Source organism: Ambystoma mexicanum, chromosome 3p (assembly GCF_040938575.1).
Source record: "Ambystoma mexicanum isolate Mex_15411 chromosome 3p, UKY_AmexF1_1, whole genome shotgun sequence".
Lineage (NCBI taxonomy): Eukaryota > Metazoa > Chordata > Amphibia > Caudata > Ambystomatidae > Ambystoma > Ambystoma mexicanum.
In genome coordinates, this window is record NC_090925.1 from 502,953,689 (window position 1) to 502,975,252 (window position 21,564).

General features: G+C 47.2%; 1 protein-coding gene across 2 annotated transcripts in view; it reads right to left on the reverse strand.

The window, feature by feature from the left end:
• PTPN1 (protein tyrosine phosphatase non-receptor type 1) overlaps nt 1-21,564 on the reverse strand; it is an 894,220-nt gene that overhangs the window by 83,194 nt on the left and 789,462 nt on the right. For both annotated transcript variants that reach the window (XM_069651172.1, XM_069651173.1), the window contains one exon: nt 10,225-10,386. In XM_069651172.1, coding sequence (XP_069507273.1) covers nt 10,225-10,386 — 162 coding nt within the window. The remainder of the gene's footprint in view (nt 1-10,224; nt 10,387-21,564) is intronic.

A 21,564-nucleotide genomic window follows, 5' to 3' on the forward strand; every position in this document is an offset into this window, starting at 1 on the left:
GGGATGAGGTGGGATTTCAATTGGTTGTAAGAGGCCTGCTGGTTTTTCCTTAGGACTCTTGTTCTGGGCGCACACTCCACAGGACATGACAAAGTTTCTGATGTCTTTTCTCCAAGATGGCCACCAAAAGTGACGCTTGACCTTTTCCGAGGTCTTGGCCATACCGGGATGTCCTTCCATTAAGGAGTCGTGATAACAAGAGATGACTTGATTTTGTAAGCTGGTACAGGGTAGATAAAGTCGTTCCTTGAAGTATAATAAGTCGTTCTTTACTGTGAAGTCTTCCCCCTGAAGCTGCCATTTTTGTATGTCTGTTGGAGTTACAAGTTGTTTAACCTGGGCTTCAATTTCTTCAATGGATTGCATGCCGATCAGACCCAGGATTCTTTGTTCAGGAATAATAGGTACGAGCTCAGGGTTAACCATGTGTTCATCTACTCCAATTCGAGAGAGGGCATCCGCTTTACCATTCTTATTGCCTGGTCGGTAGGTGATTATAAAATCAAATTCGGCAAAAAATAATGCCCAGCGAAGTTGTCTGGAGGATTGAGCTTTGGCTGATTTAAGATACTGTAGATTACGATGGTCAGTAATGACAGTGACTGTGTGTCGGGCTCCTAGGAGATAATGCCGCCAGGCCTTAAAGGCGGACTTAATAGCCAACAGTTCCTTATCGGTAATGGTGTAATTGATTTCTGGGGCTGATAATTTGCGAGACCAAAACGCCACGGGGTGCAACTGGTTGGTTTCTGGATCTCTTTGTGAAAGCACTGCTCCCATAGCAAGGCTGGAGGCATCGGTCTCGACGATGTAAGGTAGTTCCGGGCGGGGATGTTTTAAAATCGGGGCTGAGGTAAATTTAGTCTTTAGCTCCTGAAAGGCTTGTTCTGCCTCGGTAGACCATTCAAAACGTTTGTTTTTTCTGAGGAGAGCTGTAATGGGTTGGACTACCCGAGAGAAGTCTGGAATAAACCTGCGATAGAAGTTGGCGAAGCCCAACATACTTTGAACCCCTTTTACAGATGTTGGTGAGGGCCACTTGATGATTGCGTCTACTTTCCTCGAGTCCATGTGAACTCCGTTAGGTGACAAAATAAATCCCAAAAATTCGACCTCAGTGACATGAAAGACGCACTTCTCTAATTTTGCAAAAAGTTTGTGTTTGCGTAGCCTCTCCAGTACTGCGGTGACATGTTTTTGGTGTTCTGCCTCAGAGGACGAATAAACCAGAATGTCGTCAATATATACAACTACACACACATCAATGAGTTCACGGAGCACGTCATTCATAAAGAACTGGAATGCGGCCGGTGCGTTACACAACCCGAAAGGCATCACTTGATACTCGAACAGTCCATACTTGGTACGAAAGGCCGTCTTCCATTCATCGCCCTCCTTTATTCGCACCAAATGGTAGGCTCCTCTGAGGTCCAACTTAGTATATATGCAGGCGTTTTTGACTTGGTCAAGTAGTTCTGGGATCAATGGCAATGGATACCTGTTGTTAATTGTAATCTGGTTCAGGGCACGGTAGTCTATACACGTTCTTAAGTCTCCCTCCTTTTTTGGTACGAAGAACAGAGCTGAGGAGGCCGGGGACTTCGAAGGACGGATGAACCCATTAGCCAGGTACTGGTCCAAATATTGCCTTAGGTGGAGATTTTCAGGTTCAGTAAGGGCATAAATCCGACTGCACGGAGGAGTGGATCCGGGAATCAGGTCTATCTGACAGTCGTATGATCTGTGGGGAGGCAAAGAATTAGCTTGGTCTTTCCGAAAGACATCTTGGAATTCCTGGTATTCAGGAGGCAGTTGTGGACTCTCAGAAACAGTTGCAGCTAGTTTGGTGGAGGGCTGAGGGTAGCAGGAAGAAGCGCATTCTGGAAACCGGATTGTCTTTGCTCGCCAATCAATTTGAGGATTGTGTTTCTCCAACCAAGGAACTCCCAAGATGACTTGAAACTGCGGGGCCTTGATCACATCAAACACAATCTTCTCTTGATGCCCATCTTGGCTTACTAACGTTACTTCCATGGTGGTGTGAGTTACGGGTCCGGAAGCTATTTCCGTCCCATCCACGGTGGTAATGACGTCTTTCACCGTCTTTGGACAAAGAGATAGATTCATCCTGGCGGCCAGTTCACAGTCCAAGTAATTCCCGATTGCGCCACTATCAATGTATGCTTTAATGGCACGCATACGATTAGGTTGTTCAGGACTCACGAGGACCATGGGCATGATGAAATGCGAGGTCAAAGAACTGGTTTTAACGCTCGGCAAGCGGACCTCTACACTTGCCGGGCGAGGTCGTTTCCCGGCTCAGAATTCTCGGTACCTTTATCCGACGCCCCTACTATCTTCTTCTTGGGCTTCACTGGACAATCTCGAAGAAAGTGCCCTGAGTTTCCGCAATAGAGGCATAATTGCAGTTGTCTCCTCCTTTCTCTCTCCTTTTGGGTTAAAGGTCCTTTTACACCCCCTATTTGCATGGGTTCCACAGAATCAGTTCCTTTCGTAGAACTTTGTGGCCTTGAAAAAAGTCGGGTTTCAAATCTGGATCGATCGGCTTTCCGATTCTGTAGACGATCCAATTGCACTACCAGATCGATATATTCGGAACAGTCTTGTGGAGGATTTACCACTTGAGCCAGAACGTCTTTTAATTCCCCACGCAGACCTCTGTAAAACAGTGTGATCCTCTTATCCTCCGGCCATCCGGTTTCCACCACTAGTCTGTTAAATGATGCAGTATAAGTCAGAAGATCTTGATTGCCCTGTCGTAGTGAAAGAAGTTCATTGTCCAAGGCCTGTCCCTGATAGTGCCTTGCGAACAGTTTCTCCATACTGGCTTGCAAGTCCTGGAAGTTATGGAGAATGAGGTCATCTTGAGACACTAAAGGAACAGACCAATCTGCGGCACTGCCACTGAGATAAGAGAGCACGAAGGCCACTTTAGCCTGGTCCATTGGAAAAGCGGCGGGTCTGCACAAAAAGTGCAAGCGACATTGATTGAAGAACACAGCAAACCTTTTCGGATCACCTGAAAAGCGTTCGGGCGGAGCCAAAGGTATATTTCCTGGTAGATTGATTTGCACCGGATTCGAGGAAGCTGGAGGAGCGTGGCCCCCACTTGGGGTTGGTAGAGGAGTTTGTCCAGCTTGGGCTTGCAGCAATTGTCTAGCCAAATCGTCTGTTCGCTCTTTGGAGACCACTAACTCCCTCCTTAGGGCATTTGTTTCCTGACGTGCAGCGTGTACTTCCGCCCTCAACTCCCCGAGTAATTGGGCCAACTGGTCTGTGTCTGAGGTTTCCATTGCGCCTGGGCGGGAATTATGTGGTAAGGCTTCGCATTCTGTAACGCTCACCTGGTTCCCCCGGAGGCGCAGGTCATGATCTGGCGAGGATACTGTCTTCAGTGTTAGGCGCAGGGTTCGTTTTGCTCCCGGACTGGGCCCCCTTCCCACCGACAGTTTAAGCTGGAGAGTGAGATGTCTTATATAGGTAAATGCCGGGCTCTCCATCCTGCGTCTTGTGCAGGGGCGCTGGGTCCAGTTGCTTCACTGGATGCGAGCTCTGCCTCTTGATAGCAGAGGATTTGCTGAGAGCGAAGACGCCGTTAATGCACGAGCGTGCCTTGTAAGTAATAAAGTTCCTTTTAGATTGTTCTCTTCTCTTTCAAAAGTCTTAAGTCTTTAAAGTCTATGTCTTTTCCCTTTTCAGATGCTGTGGCGATGAAGATTATCCTTCTAATGGCACGTAAGTAGAAAGACTGTTCTAGCGCTGTAGAATGCACCGTAATGTCTCTTTTGTCTTTGCAGGTGCCGAGGAGCCGCGCGAACAGATTGGAAGCAAACGTAACACAGGTGAGCAGTCTTGTAACTAAGCGTTACTAACCGAAGTATCTTGCCTTGCAGGTGCCGGAATGCAGCGCAAGCTGAGTTGGTATGGGCGTAACACAGGTAAGCAGGCTCTGTAGTTAAATATTACTGACCGATGTTCTTTCTCTTTGCAGATGTCGGATGCCGGAAGAGAAAGGCAGAAAAAGGCGCTTCGGATGCTGCCGTTGGATTAGGTAAGTAGATTCGCTGCCTTTGCTTTAGCCTAACCTGTGCCCTTGTCTTGCAGGAGCTGCAGAAGACTGAAGAAGACTGAAGGTTGGATCCCAGCAGGTTATTTCGTATTCACAGGATCTGGAGCTGGAGGTTTCCTGGAGCTGACACGGTGAGCGTCCTGCTGCAGATGCAGAATAACGCGAAGCACGTGAAACCAATCGGGTGTGATTTAAATAGCCTTCTGTAGTGCTTAGGCGTCTTCTTCCACGGCCCCACCCAGGTAAGAAAAGAGTTCCAGATTTCTAGAAGAGTTCCTGTGTTCTGCTTCCAGGGAGTGGCTCCTGCTCCACCCAGACAGAAAAGTAGTCCCAGGCAGAGAAGGATCAGGAGACCAGTTAGCTGGTAAGTAAGCAGCATGGTCTGCTACAGGTAGGTCCACCAAGCACTCTTACCTAATATGAGATATGAGCCCGGCGCTTCCAGTGCCGGGACCGGTCACCATCATGAGCCTGGCGCCACTGACGCCAGGACAAGGACCAAGAGGTCCCAATCGGGACTGGCTGGTTCCTGGGATCAGAGTTATGGGCCTGCTTCCAAGGTCGTGGGGCAAGTCCTGACCCCTTGGAAGCAGGGATCATGACAAGCCCAAAGGCGTGCAAACAGTGTCTCTAGCACGTTCCCTGCCGGTGTCTTTCAATGGCGTGGACGGAACGGAGCCCTGCAACTGAAAAATCGCCATCATCTCCTTACGGAATGAATTCCATTCCACAGGAGGGGAATGCTTGGTGGGACAAGCAACCCGCCGACGGGCGGAGTCCTCGGACGAGGAAGGCGACCGATGACGGTGCTTCCGTGGGTGCCTCGAAGAGGCAGAGCAATGGCGGGACCCGCTCCGGGACCGAGACCCCCCCCTGGACTTATGCCGACGATGCAGAGAGTTCCTCCTCGAATCGTCAGTCGAAATCCCAGTGGCTTTTGACTTCCGGGGCTTTGACACCTTACCAACAAAGCTTTTTCTTATGCTCCCGCAAAGGCCTCGCAATTGTCACAATCGTCTGTGGCGTGGTCCTCACCGAGGTACCAGAGGCAGGCGTTGTGCGGGTCCGTCAGTGACATTTTGGAACGGCAGTCCTGACACTTCTTGAAACCCGGCCGCGGGGTAGAAGACGACAAAATCATCATGGAAATCTTCACAAACAAACTGGTTCAAAGAACCGAAAGAACAACTCAGAAGAACCGAGGCGCGCCGAGATCTCCGAAGCGAACACATTCACAGAAAAAACGTAACTGAGGCTAGGGGCGTCGTGCGTCCTACTTATAACATCCGGTGACGTCGGCTCGACGGAGGCCCCTCGAGGACAGCGTGACTACGTCATCGACGCAGATGCCGAAAATGTTCCAAAGCAGCACAGCTGTGGCGATTACCTGTCAGATATGGAATATGACGTCGGACCCAATCCCCTCGAAGGTAGGTTATCTCTGTCAACCGGCATGTCCATTACCTTCGTTTGGACCTATTGAAGGAAAGTTGTGGCCTTCAACAAGCCTTGGTGATAAAGGCAGATACTGTTCCCCCATCTGCCGGAACCCTGTGTCGGCAACGTCCAGCGCCACTGTGATGGCATGAACAACGCTACCTCTCCTATCTGGAAGAGGGCTATCGCCTCCATCCTCGTATCATCCAGGAAGAACTCTAAAATTGGACCTCGCTTGTACCACAGCTCCCTGTCGTACGTGGCTAGGATCGCCAAGATGGCCTTGATGGTGGACGCTGCATTGTAGATCACTTTCCTCCCCATGGCGTCCATCTTCTTACCCTCACTGCCTAGAGGGACCAAAGACGACAATGACATGTTAAATGACCGTTTGCTCGTGGCTGCCAAAACCAGAGAGTCTGGCAATGGTTGCAACCCCAGGTACATGGGTGTGGGATCCGATACCCAGTACTTCTCCATGATATCCCGCTTGGCTGGAGATGTGCAAGGGTTATTCAAAAGGGCCAGGCCATCATCACACACATCATCTGGGAGGGGCAGCGCCACGATTGTCTTCCTCTTGGCCTGTTGCCTCTGGTACAGGAAACCCTCCTTCCCGGTTTCTTCTGGCACACACTGGAACAGCTCGGAGGCTCTGGCGTCATTGAAGGGAACAACCCCACCTCGTCCGGTGGGGACACCCTAGGCTGCCGGGGCCCGCTGCCCGCTCCGACAATGTCGTCGCTCGTCATGGCCGTATCCGTCCCGTACCAGTTTCTGGGTCTGCTGGGGAAGGGGAGGCCTGACATGGATGCAAAGGCTGAAATGGGGGCTTCTGATGGCGCTTCCTCTTTGCCGGCGGTTGGTCAGGGGTCTGGGGACTGTTGGAACAGGCCATTGTGGTATCCTCTTCTGGATCTTCGACACCAAGGTGTGCAGGGTTGATAGGATGTTCAGAGACACATCCCTCAGCGGAATTCACGTGATTGGAACACTAGGCCCAACGCAGTCATCACAGTCCCCTTCAACGTCCTTGTGGACCGTGTGTAGGGACTCCAGATCGTAGTCATCTGTGGATGAACTTTCCATGGCGTGGCCGACGGCCTGGGGGATTGATCCGGGGCCTCCTTGCTTCGCCCCCCCCTTTTCACCCCAAGGGGCTAGAATCAGGTTCTGGGTTGGTGTCCCCCTTCTCCGACGTGCTGGCAGACCTCTGTAAAGTCACCACTGATGCCTTGCACCGCAAAGGGAGGGATACCTTCTGAGCTGTAGGGGCCATCTTCTCAGGGTCAGCCCCTTTAGCTTTCGAGAGAAAGGCCACCACCTGCTCCATCGTCGACAAAGACTCTTCCCATGCCGCTTGGGCCTTTTTGGGCAGCTCTGCCATCTTTTCCACTGTCTGCGGCTTATCTGGCCTCTCCCACAGTTTAGCCGGGTTGGACGACTTTCTCTTCGAGGAGGAGCTTGATTGCCGGCAGGCGAGGAGGTGGAAGGTGATGTTGATCAAGCCCTGTATGCCGTGGGACTTGCTTGTGTGGCGACCCCGGTAGAATCAGACTTGCGGTGCTTGGCACTATCTTGGGCCCCCACGGATGAGGCGCCCTCACAGGACTTAAACCCGCTTCTCGACCGTCTGGCTTTGGCTGACGCATGCCCCAGCTCGGGGCAGATGCCTTGGCGTTCAGCCACACCGCCAGTCTACTGTGCCGTTCCTTTGACGTCTTGAAGAAGCTGCTGCATATTTCACAATCTTCATCCTTGTGGTCTGGATGCAGGGAGTAGAGGCAATGCAGGTGCTTGTCCTCCACAAACACATTGCGAAGCCCGCTCTTGGTGCAGGACTTGAAGAGGGACCTTCCTTTCTTCCTTCTCCTCCGTCATGGTCGGAGGGCGCGAAGTAGGTCCGATGACAATCTTCGCCCTTGAGGGGGGTGCTGAACTTCACCGACAACAGATCCCTGCTGTCGGCAGATGCAGAGAAGAGCACACAGGCTCTTTCGGAACAAAAATAGAACCTTCGTTAGGAAAGACCTAACCATTAAGCAGCAGCATGGGCAGGATGATTTTGCCTCTAGTGCGTTGCCCTCCACCAATGATGCTCCAGGTTAATAAAAAAACAAGACAGGGCCGGGTCATCCAATGGACAGTTAATAAAACAGTGAAATTGTCTGAAGTTTACAAAAGGACTGCAAGTTTGTCTCTCGTCGTATCTTCAAAGGCAAGGCACTCCAAAAAGAAGCTGCCAGGACTGAAAAGGATCTACCCTTTGCATGGGCCCATCTGCTTTTTTGTAGATGCAAATTAAACAGTCTCCAATGACCATTGCAAGGGCATACAAATTAAGATAAGTCCCAAACTAAGGGGCACTGATGGACTTGGATCAGTTTCCACGGCTCGGCATCTGTGTGGGGAAGAATTTGTCAAAGAATTAAGTCGATTTCATTATCTCCAATTATTTCTAATAAGGCATAGGCCTTACTCAAACCTACATTTTCTCTTAAAGTTCGGTACAGGGCGCAGGGCCAGACACTAGTGGCCTAATCATAAGGCAAAGCCTCTAGAACCTTGAGTACTTTATTTACGAAACAGCAATCGCTGCAGGGACTTCAATCTTCACATACAACTTTCTGTCCCAAGAGGGGTCAGTCCCATTTTATTTGTATTAACAAGTGAACTGGGGGGGCTGGGTCACAATTTTATAGGAAATTGCTCCATTTTCTCAAGATCCTTAGGTTCTCCATACAGTGAGGGGTTTCAGGTCGGTTTTCACAGAAACCTTGCATTAGTTAATTTCCCACGGGGAAATCAAGTTCTCCAAGGAAGGTTGCTTGCAGATATCCCAGGAGATGGAATCCCTGTGGGCCGAAGGGCCAATAGTGTTCACGTTTTCATCCTCAGACATCAGCAATATTTCTCTTGTATGTAATAAGGACAAGGGGTTGTGGCCAATGATCAACCAAAGGGATCTCAGGAAGTTCAAAGTCTACTGGCATTTTAAGATGGGGAGGATTGCCTTGCTGAGAAATGTGTTAAGACCGGGAGGCATGCTTGTGCGGCCGAACCTACATCATTCTTATGAGATGGCTCAACATTTTTGGAGCTCAGGAGTTTGTGAAAGGGCTACAGCTTCACTGCTCTATCGGGTCTGGTCTGGACTCTGAGGTTTCATAAAGCCCTTGAAAGCAGTGGTGGCCTCTCAGGACACAGGATTTGTGTAATGCTATAGTTAGACCATACTCTCATTATGGCAGAATTTCTGCAGAGTGCAGTGGGTTATCCTGAGGAGACCATTGGTCTTTAGTGGTTGGGAATCAGCCTCAGTTGGAAGAGGATGCAGGGTGTTCAGTCTCAGGCTTTGACTTCTGCAGCAGCACTGCTGTAAGGGCATTGATGTCCAAAAAAGGTCATCAGAAGAATTGTGAAGGGTGGTGCAAATACCAGTGATCACTTTCATTTTTCATTAGGGCAGTGTTTCCACAGACATGCTGCATTACATGACTCTGCAAAGTGTAAACATTTAGGCTTTTCAAAAAGGTCTAGACTATTCTCATTGGGTTCTCTTTCCACTGATGCAAGTATAGAATTGTTGTGATGAACTGCAAACCTGCATTTTGGAATGAAAGGGAGAGCTTTTCTTCCTCACTATAATTATGATTGGAATCAGATAGGAAATAGATATACAAATCAATGAGATATTATTTTCACATACGTTACAAGACCTGGCAGGGTGATGAGGAAAACGTCAGGGCTATGTCATCTTGGTTTGATGAGGAATGTCTTATAACAAAAACACCAAAGAAAAGAATGTTCTTATTGAAAGCAAAGGAGAAAATGGTGAAGAGACTGGAGTAAGATCACACAATAAGACAGTTATTGCAAGGCAGAAAAAAGCAAACGACCATAATTGTGACTGTTCTCAAAGAGTAGATATTAATATAGACTAATAGGCCTTTAGGAGAATTGGTCTAATGGATTGGAAAGGTCCAAAATGGATGTTGAAGTGCTTATTCCTTCTGGGAAGTGGCTCTTCGCCTGCTTTACAGAAATGAATTAGGCACATTCTTATGAGGACGCCTTACAGTATAAATATCAACATCTCAGGCCCCGAAAAACTGAACAGTCACAAATGCAAAATTAGTGTACTGATCTACGCTAGACATTTGAGTTAAAGGCGTGCTTATCTGATTTCGTAGGATGTGCTAGAAAGGACCCACCATGGATGATGCAATTTTAATCTTCATTTGAAATGTTACATTTGTGTTTTATTGCACACAGCTACCGCCGTCTTATCAAGATTATGTAGGCAATATCATGAAGCAAGCTTGTACCCAAGTTTTTCCATCATTGCTTATGGGCATTTAAGTACCAGTATGTGAAGGACTGCTAGCAAAAGTGTCATGATGGATGCAAGCATTTCTGATATAATGTGCCAGTGAGTAACACTACATTTTGTAAAAGTACTTTTGACTGTAGGAGCCGTCTCTTCCGATTCATTATTTACATTTGATAGCTTAACTGCAAAGAACTTGGCCTGCCACATCCTCCACACAATGCATGCATTCCCAGTGGGCATGGGCATCCATGTTAACAGATATAATTGAGGGCCTGCACTGCTTCATGCTGCAGTTAATAAACTATGTGCAGTATTGTACGCCGTTTTGAATAATTAACTTTATTTGCATCGAAGCAACACCCACCTGAACTGAAGAGTCTCCCATAATGAATTTTGCTCCTTCAATAACTGCGAGGTAAGAAAAACGAAGTTGATCTGCTGTCTGTATCAATCCCATTCTGTAATTCCTCATATCCAACAGTACCTTTTTGATATCTACTAATGAGGGATCTTTCCTCTTGGCCATCTAAAAACAAATGAACAAAAGTGCGATTTTCAAAAACCACCAAGATTAATTTGAAACAAAACTTTGTAATTCACACAATCTTCCATCCTATATTAATTGCAGAACAAAAAACAATATAGCATCTCTATTTTAGATTAAAATGTAGTTATCAAAAGTGAGGAGGAGGGCAAATACACAGCAATACCCGAAATATTTTTTTCAGCATATGTTCATTTTGGAATTAATAATATATATATATTATAGTGAGGTGGCCCCCACACTATATTTAAGGTGAGAATCAAGTTCCAGAGGAAACATGAAAATTGAATGGCTAATAACTTTTGTCTTGCATGACTGATTTGGCTGATATTTTGCAAATAAAAATTGTACTCCGAGGTGCCCCAGACTTGACATTTTGGGAAAGATGCTTTAAAAAAAAGAAACAATGTTATTAAGAAAGTCCCCCTTCTCAAAAAAGAAAAAATAGGGATATCTGCTACGGTGCTTTGCAGCTGAGAGGCATTTCACTAACGAAAAGGCAGACCTTTTTCATCAAAATCCTCTTGCTAATAACTTTTGACTTGCTGGATAATTTGGTTAACATTTTCAAAACAAAAAGTATGTCAAACACCCCACCGCTAAACAGCATATTTTGGGAACAGAACTTTATACAATTAAAAGGTTAATAAGTAAAGAAAACACCAGTATTCAGACCATTCATTTTGCCACAGAGAAAAAGTGCATTTTTTTGAACAGTTGTAGCACGTAAAACGGTGGGCAGTTTTGGACCAGATAAACAATTTGAGGACAACACAGTGACTTCATTTCCTTTACTGGTTTGGGGTTAATCCATCCAGTAGTTTTAGTTTGTAAAATATTAGACAGACATTTGGCTGCCCCCTTGTTCCTTAAAACCTTTACATATATCGGCCTTCATGCAGAGAGCCTTTTCAGAAATGGAAAGCCACCTTATTTTTATTTTTTGATCGATGTAAGCGATTCCTCCAATATTATCGGGGGAAGCAGCAAATGTAAAATGACAACGCTACTTGGAGGAGGAAAAAGTAGGAAGGAAAAAGCATGCCATGGAACTTTGGCATGAACTCCTCCACAACCTTAGAGTCTAATAACGTTCTTCAGTTTTTGTAGTCACTCATATGGGAACACCGATTGTTTTAAACCAAAGTGCTTAGATGGCGTGGGCACTACATAAATATCAATATGAAACAGAAAGGAGTCCTGCCACTTATTGGTTTGAACATACCATGGTAAGTGTATGTACCGATTAGTCAAAAATGTTGGCTAGAGATAATCTGCCCTTTGAACCCATCCACTGCCTACTTCTAGGTTCATAGTCATTATGCAAGTAAGTGAAGCTACAACATGTATATATCAAGGCAGCCCTCATTAATTGGCTGTATCATTTTTGTTTGCGTTTTTACTAATTACATATAGTCAGACATTGTGGTGCTAATTATTTCTTTCTTAGCAATTTAACATGTGCTGAACACAACATTTTACAAAAAAACAAAATGAAAGTGTAACAATGATGGACAGTGCAAAGGGCGGATAAGGTCAATTAGTTTCAAAAACGGTATTCACATGCAATGTTGTAAATATAGAAAATACATCAAAGAACATTGTCGCAATTATTAAACACATGAACAGAGAAGAAAGGAGAATTAGTTCAACATCAATACCATGTGAAGTTGGGGATTAAGGGGTAGGTTGGGGAACCAGATATGGATAGAAAATGTTCAGTTTATTAGGGGAAGACCATGTGAATCGCCCGAGAAAAAAGTGACACTGCTGCAAGATGCACTCAGAATAAAATTTGCATTACACAAAGCGATGAGTAATGGGGGGGTAATGGCAGAGGGATAGGGAAGGGACAAAGCAATTGAGTGGAATGAGGGGACCTGGAGAAAAGGGGGGCACGTGTTGAGGGCCTGTGAGGACGTGGAAGACTGAGTAATTGTTCCTGCTACTCTACCGGAGGAATTTCTGTTATTGGAAATTATTAATGTGAAATTATTGCAGTAAGAAAGTTAGAAAAAAAAGGTTCAACAATTTGCAGTGCTTAGATCTCCTGGGCTGGGGGGCAATGGGTGTTTGGTAACAAAGTAGTGGTATGACAGGGGTTCTATTTCATGTCATCGGCAGACATTTCAAAGCCTGTATTTTAAACGTGTATAATATAGAACCCCCAACCCATCCTCCCCCACCTATTGTCAACTATACCTGACCCCTCCAACCCCTTACCTGCCCTTTCCCACCCTCACACCCCAAAAATTCGATTAACTCTCTCATTATATTATACACGTTTAAAATGCAGGCTTTGAAATGCCTGGCGATAAAAGGAAGTCGTACCGACATGGCCATCAAGAAACTCTGCAACATGTTCAGTCGTGGTGACTGGCCATGGCTGAAGGGCATAGCTAGTGGGCTGTGAGAAAACCAAGGTATAGCAAAACCCTTGAAATTCAGTGAAAAACCATTTAAGAGAGAGTTAAGGTGATAATATTTAAGGCAACACCCACCCTGTAATTCAGCACTTGCATCTCAATCAAGTCCAGCTCAAAGAACAAAAATGTGTCACACAAACCAAACAGTGGCAGGGGCCAGGGAGGAAAAAAAACAATTGAGTGAGTGGAGGGGCGATGGAAAGAGCGTGGCACTTGGTGAGTGCCTGCGAGGACAGGGAAGAATTGGGGATTTTCCAGCATTATCAGAGGAATACCAGGTTAATCACGCAGGCATGGATATGCCGCTGTATTTGTAGTTTGTTGCCATTATCGGTGGAATATCTGGGGAATCACGTGGGACTGGGGAAGAGTGAAAACATTTTTTTTATTTTACACCTCTAGTGATCACATCTCCTAGACAAGGGGTAATGGATATCTGTGCCCAGAGCATGGCCAGTGGGCCCCAAAGAAACCTATTGCTGCAACATGTGCCACGGCCGAAGGCCATGGCTAGTGGGCCCCGAATAAACTATAGTATAACAAAACCCTTAAAATTCTGTGAAAAACCGTTAGGAGAGCGGAGAAGTGATCAGATCTCAAGTGAAAAATACATACAACCTTTCAAATTAAGTGAAAAAAACCTTGGTTAAGAGAGTATTAAGGTTATAACATTTAACGGAAAAAAATACTCATTCCACAATCACATTTCGAACAAATCCACACTAACTATGCACCCCCTATTGTGCAGCGTATGATCACAATGACAACATCACTGGTGACATCACAAATTCAAACCCAATCGAGAACTCTACTCTGACCAATTCGCGGTCCCTGTCTTTAACAGAGCCAAAGCCGGCGGTACCCGCTTTGAAGTATTGGCACCAAAATCTTGGAACTTACTACCTCCCAAACTCAGGAAAGAAACATCACTCCTAGCCTTTAGAAAGGCTCTGAAAACTATACTATTCAAATAACTGTTTGTTCCACTGTAACCAAGGAGCTTGACTATTGACTAATGTGTATTACCCTGTACTGAGAACTGTACACTGTTTTTGCCTGCACCCAAGTGAATATACTGTAACAGCGCCACGATGCCCTAGGGCAGCTGCGTGCTTTATAAATGGAAATAAATTAAATAAATACATCATACATGACATTACACTTAATACAACATGACATGGAATAATACACTGATGAAGTATGATACAATTACATTTGGAGCATTCATTTGTAGTACTACTCAACTTAAAAAGTTGAAAAAAATATTTAGCGTTATACAAATTGTTTGAATTTCATGTATTAGTAAACCACTACAATACGTCATTGCAGGGAAAATACCTTTGCAGGTTTCATTTGAAAAAATTAAATAAAATTGCATACAAAAGAAAGTATGTGCCCATGTGAATTGTGATCATATAGAAACTAAGAATTCGAACAAGTTACTTATCTGTAAAAATTATTCTCCAGCATGGATTCACATGCTCATGAATATTCCCAGTCGTCAGGATGGGAATCCACAATAAAATAAAAAGTTTTGCTTTCATTTAGAAACTGTATTTCTCCTTTAGACCAATTACTGTCCTCTGTCATATACTGCACTCATCCAATGACAGCCCTCTCTGCAAGCCCCTCCTCTGGCAGCCATCTTCAGATTTGGTAAGCACGTAAAGTGGTAGTATGACCAAGAAGAGCCGCAGAGTAGTCGTAGGGAGGGTTTGCATGTGAATCCATGCCAGACCCATGCTGGGGTACAATAGTTGCAGGTAAGTAACTTGTTCCTTCTCCAGCATGGGGTCTGGCATGCATTCACATGCTCATGAATAATGAATACACAGCAGTACAACATTACACAACCATGGGAGGTGGCAAGGCTCAACAGAAGCAAGCATCTCTTACCTCTGGAACAGACTGACCTCAAGCAAACAGGTTGCGTAGCACTGCTTGGTCGACACTGGACTCCTCCCTGTAATCCCCGTTTACGCAGTAGAACTTTGTGAAGGTGTGCGTGTACCTCCACGTAGCAGCCCTGCAGATGTCCAGCAGGGGCTCGCCAGACAGGAACGCTGTCACACTGATCACTCTGGTGGAGTGGGCTGTTGGACGGCCGGGCATCGGTCGGTTCGCCAACCGATGACGGTGCATGATGCAGCCGGAGAACCGCCTTGAGATGGAAGCCTTGGACAAGGCCTTCCCATGGTTCACGGGACGAAAGTTCATAAACAGTTGTGAAGTCTTCCGAAAACACTCTGTGCGTGCCACGTAGAACTTCAGGGCACTGGCAACGCCCAGTGAGTGCAAGTCCATTTCAGCCGGTGACTAAGGCTTTGGAAAAAAGGCTTGTTGAGGTGGAACTCCAATGGAACCTTCAGCATAAAAGAGGGTTAATTTTGCAGCACCACCCTCGAATCGTGGAAAGTCAGGTATGGTTTCTAGGAGCCTGGATCTCCCCTACCCTCCTGGCAGAGGTGATGGCCACAAGGAAAGCCATTTTCCACAAGAGGAACTTGTGAGGGGCCTAATGCATAGGCTCGAAGGGAGCTCCCATGAGCCTCATCAGAACCACATTGAGTTCCCACGCCGGGGCCTTCACCGGTGGGAAGGATCGAAACAGTCCCTTGAGAAATTCGATGAGTCAGTGGGACCAAAGTGAAGATCTTCCTGGAGAACTGGTGCAGCAGGATATCGCCGTCAGATGCACCTTGATAGAGGCGTGCTCCAGTCCAGCCTTGGCCAAGGATAACAAGTACGGAAAGATCTGCGGGGCCGTGAGCCTCAAAGGGGTAATCGTCCGAGACCGGCACCATGAAGCGAAACGCTTCCACTTGTGACCGTAGCACTTCAAAGTAGACGACGCCCTGGCCTTGGCGAGGACCTCTCTGCAGTCCACAGGCTGATGCCAAATCTGCCTCGGTCACGCTGGGGCGATGAGTTTCATCCTGCACTGGCACTGTTTGGGTGTGTTGACTCGTAGCAGGAGAGGCAACGGGGGAAACGTGTACCGAGACATCCCTTCCCATGGGAAGGAGAACACGTCCCCAAGGCTCCTCGGTTGGTGGAATCTCCAGAGAAGCATCTGTGGTGACTGTTTCCTGGTATGGAGCGGTGTGAAACCCTGTGCCCCGGGCGATGTTGGCGCAGACGTCCCACCACAATCTCCCATTGGAACTCCTCATTGAGCATGATCTTGTCCATGAAGCTTCTGGACACCAGTATCCAGTGAGCGCCCAGGAACTCCTGAAGAGGTTGCATCTACAACCTGCAGAACCATATGAGGTAGATGCAGGATGACATGCTGAGCAACGACTTGGTCTGCAACGCGGCTGTCCTCATCGACAACAGCCTCTGCACCGTCCCCTGAATGGCTGCTACCCTCTCCTCACAGGGCGACGCCAGACAGAACACTGTATTGAGTCTGGCTCCTAGGAACAGCACGGTCAGCGATAGTGTTAAGCAGGACCTTGGAAAGTTGATGGAGAATCCCCGGTCCGTCAGTAGCTGGACGGTCGCCTCCGTGTGTTCTACGGGCCTGAATGAGCCAGTCGTCGAGGTACGGTATACGTGTATGCTGCATAGACATAGGTGGGACGCCACCAGTGCCGGGCATGTAATGAACACTCTGGGGGCCAACTTCCCTGACCCTGCACTACGAAACATTCAATGTTTCTTGTGAATTGGTATGTGGAAATAGGCATCCTCCAGGTCCAGCGATATCAAGCAGTCTCCTTCCTTCAGCTGGCAGAGCACATGCGGCAACGTGAGCATCCTGAACTTTTGGGATGTCGTAGGTCTAAGATGGGCCTCCAGGCCCCAGTCTTTTCTGACCCTGACCAGAAAGTATCTGGAATAGACTCCAGAGCCCCAGAGTCGTTGGGGAACTAACTCCATCGCCCCTTTTCACAGGATGGCCCGTACTTCTTCCTGGAGCTGAGGAATGTGCTGCTCCTGACAAGACACCGGAGGGATCTGTGGACACCTGCGTTGAAACTCCAGAGTGCGTCGTTGGGCAAGAGCGTCCAGTACCCATCTGTCAGTGGTGATGCTCTTCCCTTCGCTGACGAACCTCATCAGCCGGCCACCTAGCGGGGTGCACATGTGCAGGCCCGACATCCTGGCCGGTTCAGGCCTGTTTCGGAGACGGCATCCTGCCCTGTGGGCAATGGCGACTGGCCTCCGCTAATGTAGGCCTGGGAACAGCCTCTGTAGGCTTTCTGGGTCGTGGATCTGGAAGGGTGCCCAACAAATGGGCCGTCTCCGTATCCGCCTTGATGGCTTGGTGAGACTCGAAGACATTCCCAAACAAGCACTCGCTGTGGAAAGGCATGTCTAACTCCTTCACCTGTGCTTCCTGCTGGAAATTTGTGGCCTTCATTCAACTTTGTCGATGGTGAAAGACACTGTTCCCCATCTGCCGTAGCCCTGTGTCGGCGACGTCCAAGGCCACAGTAATGGCGTGGTCAGACGCAACTTCCCCCGCTAGGAAAAGAGCGACTGCCTCCATCCTCCCATCTGGGAAGAACTCCAGAATATAGGGCCCACCTTGTAACAGTTCCCTGTTGTACCTGGTCAGGATTGCCAGTGCATTGGGCACCTTGATAGTAGATGCTGGGCTGGAAATCCACTTACTTCCCATGGCGTTCAACTTCTTCCCCCTCGCTGTCCAGAGGGACCGAACACAGCAAGGACAGGTTAGAAGACTGCTGCCTCGCATCCACTGATACCACCACATCCGGCAATGGTTGTGACCTTAGGCTCTTTGGTGCGGAGTCCAGCACCCAATACTACTTCTCCAGTCTATCTCATTTAGCTGGAGCCGTGCAATGGTTCTTCATGAGGGCCAGGGGAACCACCATGATCGTCTTCCTCCTGGTCTCGCACCTCTGGTACAAGAAACCCTCTTTCCTGGTTTCTTTGGGCACAAGCTGAAAAAGCTCAGAGGATCTGGCCATCATGGAGTGAAAACAACCCCATCTCATCCGGTGGGGACGCTCTAGGCAAATGTGGAGACCCACTGCTATGATATAGTGATTGTCTGTAGTCATGGCTGTATCCGTGTGTGTCTACTGAGGGAGATGGGGACCGACTTGGCTGTGGAGGCTGAAATGGGGGTGTCTGATGGCGCTTCCTCTTCTTAGTTGGGGGCTGAACGGAGGCCTGGGGGGACCACTGGAACCAGGCCCGGTGACATCCTTTTTTGGATATCAGACACCAAGGTATGAAGGGTTGTCAGAATGTCCAGAGACACATCCCTCGGTTGAGCTGGCGGAATCAGAAAACTAGGCCCATCGCCGTCGTCCCCATTGTCCTCTTCTTCCATGTCCTCCTGCAAGGACTCCTGGCCCTCATCAAATGTGGACGAGACCTCTGTGGCTTGAGCCTCAGCCTGGGAGGGCTGTTTCCTCACCCCTTCTTCCCCCTTGTGGGGCTGGAACTGGGGTCCGAGCAATTTTCCCACCTTCTGGCGCGCCTGCAGACTTTGCCAAAGTCACTGCAGCGGTCTTGTGCCAAGGGGACAAGGGTACTTTCTGTGCTACAGGGGCTACCTTCACAGAGTCAGCCCCCTTAGATGTCGAGAGAGCAGCTGCCACCAACTAGATTGTCGACAAAAGTCTTCTGCTAATTGGGCCTACTTGGGCATCTCTGTCTTCTCCGTCAGTTTAGCCAGGGTAGATTTCCTCTTTGAGGAGGAGCTCAATTTTGGTTGGCAATGGAGGCGGAGGGTGATGTCTATCGTGCAATATCCACTTTGGGACCCGCTTCCACGGCGACCCCAGTGGGTTTACGGTAATTCCATCTAATTTTTATCATCGAATGACCATTCCAGCTAAAAAAATGCATCGAAAAAATTACCATTGAATGCATGTTTTTTTTTTTATTTTAAATGGTGGGGCCCCTCCAACCCCCTGTTTTTTACTCTTTAAAGCCCATTATAAATAACACTAAACCCTTTATCTTGAAAAAACATGCATTCAATGCATATTTTTTCTATGTATTTTTTGTCGATGGAATGGCATTCAATGGTAATGTTTTAGATTAAATAAACAGGTACCAACCCCGTGGACTCAGACTTGCAGTTCTTGGCCTTGTCTTGGGCCCCCACGGATGATGTGCCCTCACAGGACTTATAAGACAGTTCCTTGGACCGGCTGGTTCTGGGTGAGGCATGACCCTGCTCTGGGCAGAGGCCTTAGCGTTCAGCCACACCGCCAGTCCACTGTGCCTGTCTTTCGTCTTCTACATGGAGAAGCAGAGGCATATCTTGCAGTCTTCCCCTACTTCTCCACAGTCATGAAACTTAAACGATCTTTGCCTTTTATGGGCGATAAAATTCACCAACAACGGATCTCCGCTGTCAGCAGATGGATAAGAGCACACAAGCTCTTTTGAAACAAAAATAGAAGCTTTTTCCGTCGAACAAACAAAAAACATAGAAGAAACTTGTAGAGCAAACTCGAGGACTCCCAACACTGAAGCGTGCAGTAAAAATCTGAATATGGCTGCCAGAGGAGGAGCTTAGGGAGAGGGCCATCATTGGATGGGGCAGTATGACCCAAAGAACAGTGATTGGTTTAAAAGGTGAAATACAGCTTATAAGTGTAAATGAAACTGTTTTTCTTTTACCGAGGATTCCCAGCCTGACGACTGGGAATATTCACGAGCAGGTGAATCCATGCCAGACCCCACGCTGGAGAATTACATTTATAGAAAGTGCAAAGTTATAGGGGGGGGTCCCAAAATTTCTTTTTCCCCCCCATAGACTGAATGGAGAAAAAAAAAAATTCTGTTGCGCCTTCAGCCCAAATCGCTGGACGGATTTTCACCAAATTTGCAGCAGTAGCACCGGCTTGGTAACAAAATCGTGCCTTTGTAAATTTGGTGAAAATCCAACCAGTAGTTTTTTTTAAAAAGTAGGTCTAAAAAAATAATAGTGATATCTATGTCCGCTCTGCGGACACACTTCCCCGTTCGCTTCGCGGACAGGACACTGATTGGATAATCTGCTTGCGTCATGTCCGCGGACATGCAACGTGTTCCGATTGGCTGGGTTGAGGCATGAGGTGCGTGCATTGTTTTGATGCCCCACCATATTGGATCCATAGACGTCCGTGGACAGTGCGGCATGGAAGTGAGCATAAATCCAATTTTGGGGAGTGTGTTGGTGTGAATGAGTGCTTGGAGAGGGTGGGGGGTAAGAGATGGGTCAAATGCTGTATTTGTTTAGGTGGGAGAAGGTTGTGATGTGTTTGCGGTGTCCGCGAACATAAACACTGGGCTCACTACTTGCTAGTTTAGTATGATGTTGGTTTTGGGTTGTTAGAAGAGCATTGGGTGAAGAGGGTATGTATTGAAGAGTTTCTACGTTGGTTGTAATTATTTTTTAGAATGTTAATTGAAGTGGGTAGGTTTGAGGTGGATGTATTATGTTTCTGGGTTGTGATTATGTAGTAGGTGTTTGTTTCGATGGGTGTGTTATGCTGCGGTGGTTGTGGCTAGGGCCTAGAGTCTTGGGTACACGGCCGAAGTGCCGTAGGCCTGGCTTCGGCCATGCACCCCAAGACTCTAGGCCCTGGCCCCAACCACTGCAGCATAACACACGTTACCAAAGATTTTGACTGTGGTATGTGGGCTGCTTAGGGGATATGTTTTTATAAATGCATGTACTGATTGGTAGTAGTGTAATAGTGTTTATAGGACAGTGACAGTTTGTTTGTTGGATTGTGTTCAGAATGTTGGTATTGAAGACTAAGCATTTTGTGTTGTATTTATTGGTGGGGTGTTCGTTTGCATGGCTGTGTTATTTTGTGTGGTGGGGAGTTTAATTATTATATACTTAGTTGTTTTTTTAGGTGAAGCTGTATGTATGAAGAGTTTTGGCCAGGCCATGCAGTCAAGATTGTAGTGTTCGTCAACAAGCGCTGCAGCATAAGATACCCATGGAAGCAAACATTTTGGATTGTGGAGTATGGTGAGGTGTTTGCTTGAATGGGTGTGTTATGCTGTGGTGTTTCTGAGTCCAATCATTATATACTTACTGTTTGACGTTTTGTGGTTGTATGCAGATTTTTCATGCAAATTACCAAGAGGGGTCCTGGGAGTCCCTCTGCTAGACATTAGTTCTAAGAGAGATTTAACCAGAGTCTTCATCTCATTATCTTCCACAGAGAAGAAATATCCCAAACATATCAGTCTTTGTCCTGCCCTGGGGCAGCCCAGCACCGAAATATTAGGCAATTCTCCTCTGAAGAGTACCAATAGCAATCACAGGACACCCCTTGTTTTTTGCATATTCAAGTAACTTTGGGTCTCACCCCAAGTTACTAGGGGAATCCAGACGTGGACCCCTCGGTCACTATTCTTAGAGAGGTACAGCTCCACCCTACTGATGAGGTCCAACCGAAACACGTGTCTGGGGTTGCTGTTGGTACTCTTGTTGAGAGGAGAATTGCCAAGCATTTCGGTGCTGGACTGCCCCAGGGCAGGAAAAATACTGATGAGTGGGATATTTCTCCTGAATGAAAGGTAGTGAGCTAAAGAATCTGGGTAAGTCTCTTGCACACAGGTCTAATGTCTGGCAGAGAGACTCCCAGGAACCCCCTTGTTTTTTGCAGTTTTTTCATGACATGGATAGTTGGAGCAGAAATTTTTTTCAATCACTGTGATAAAAGAAAAAAACAAGTTGGTGTAGGTAGTTTATAATGAGTATTGCATTGCATAGTAGATATTTCTGTATTTTGTA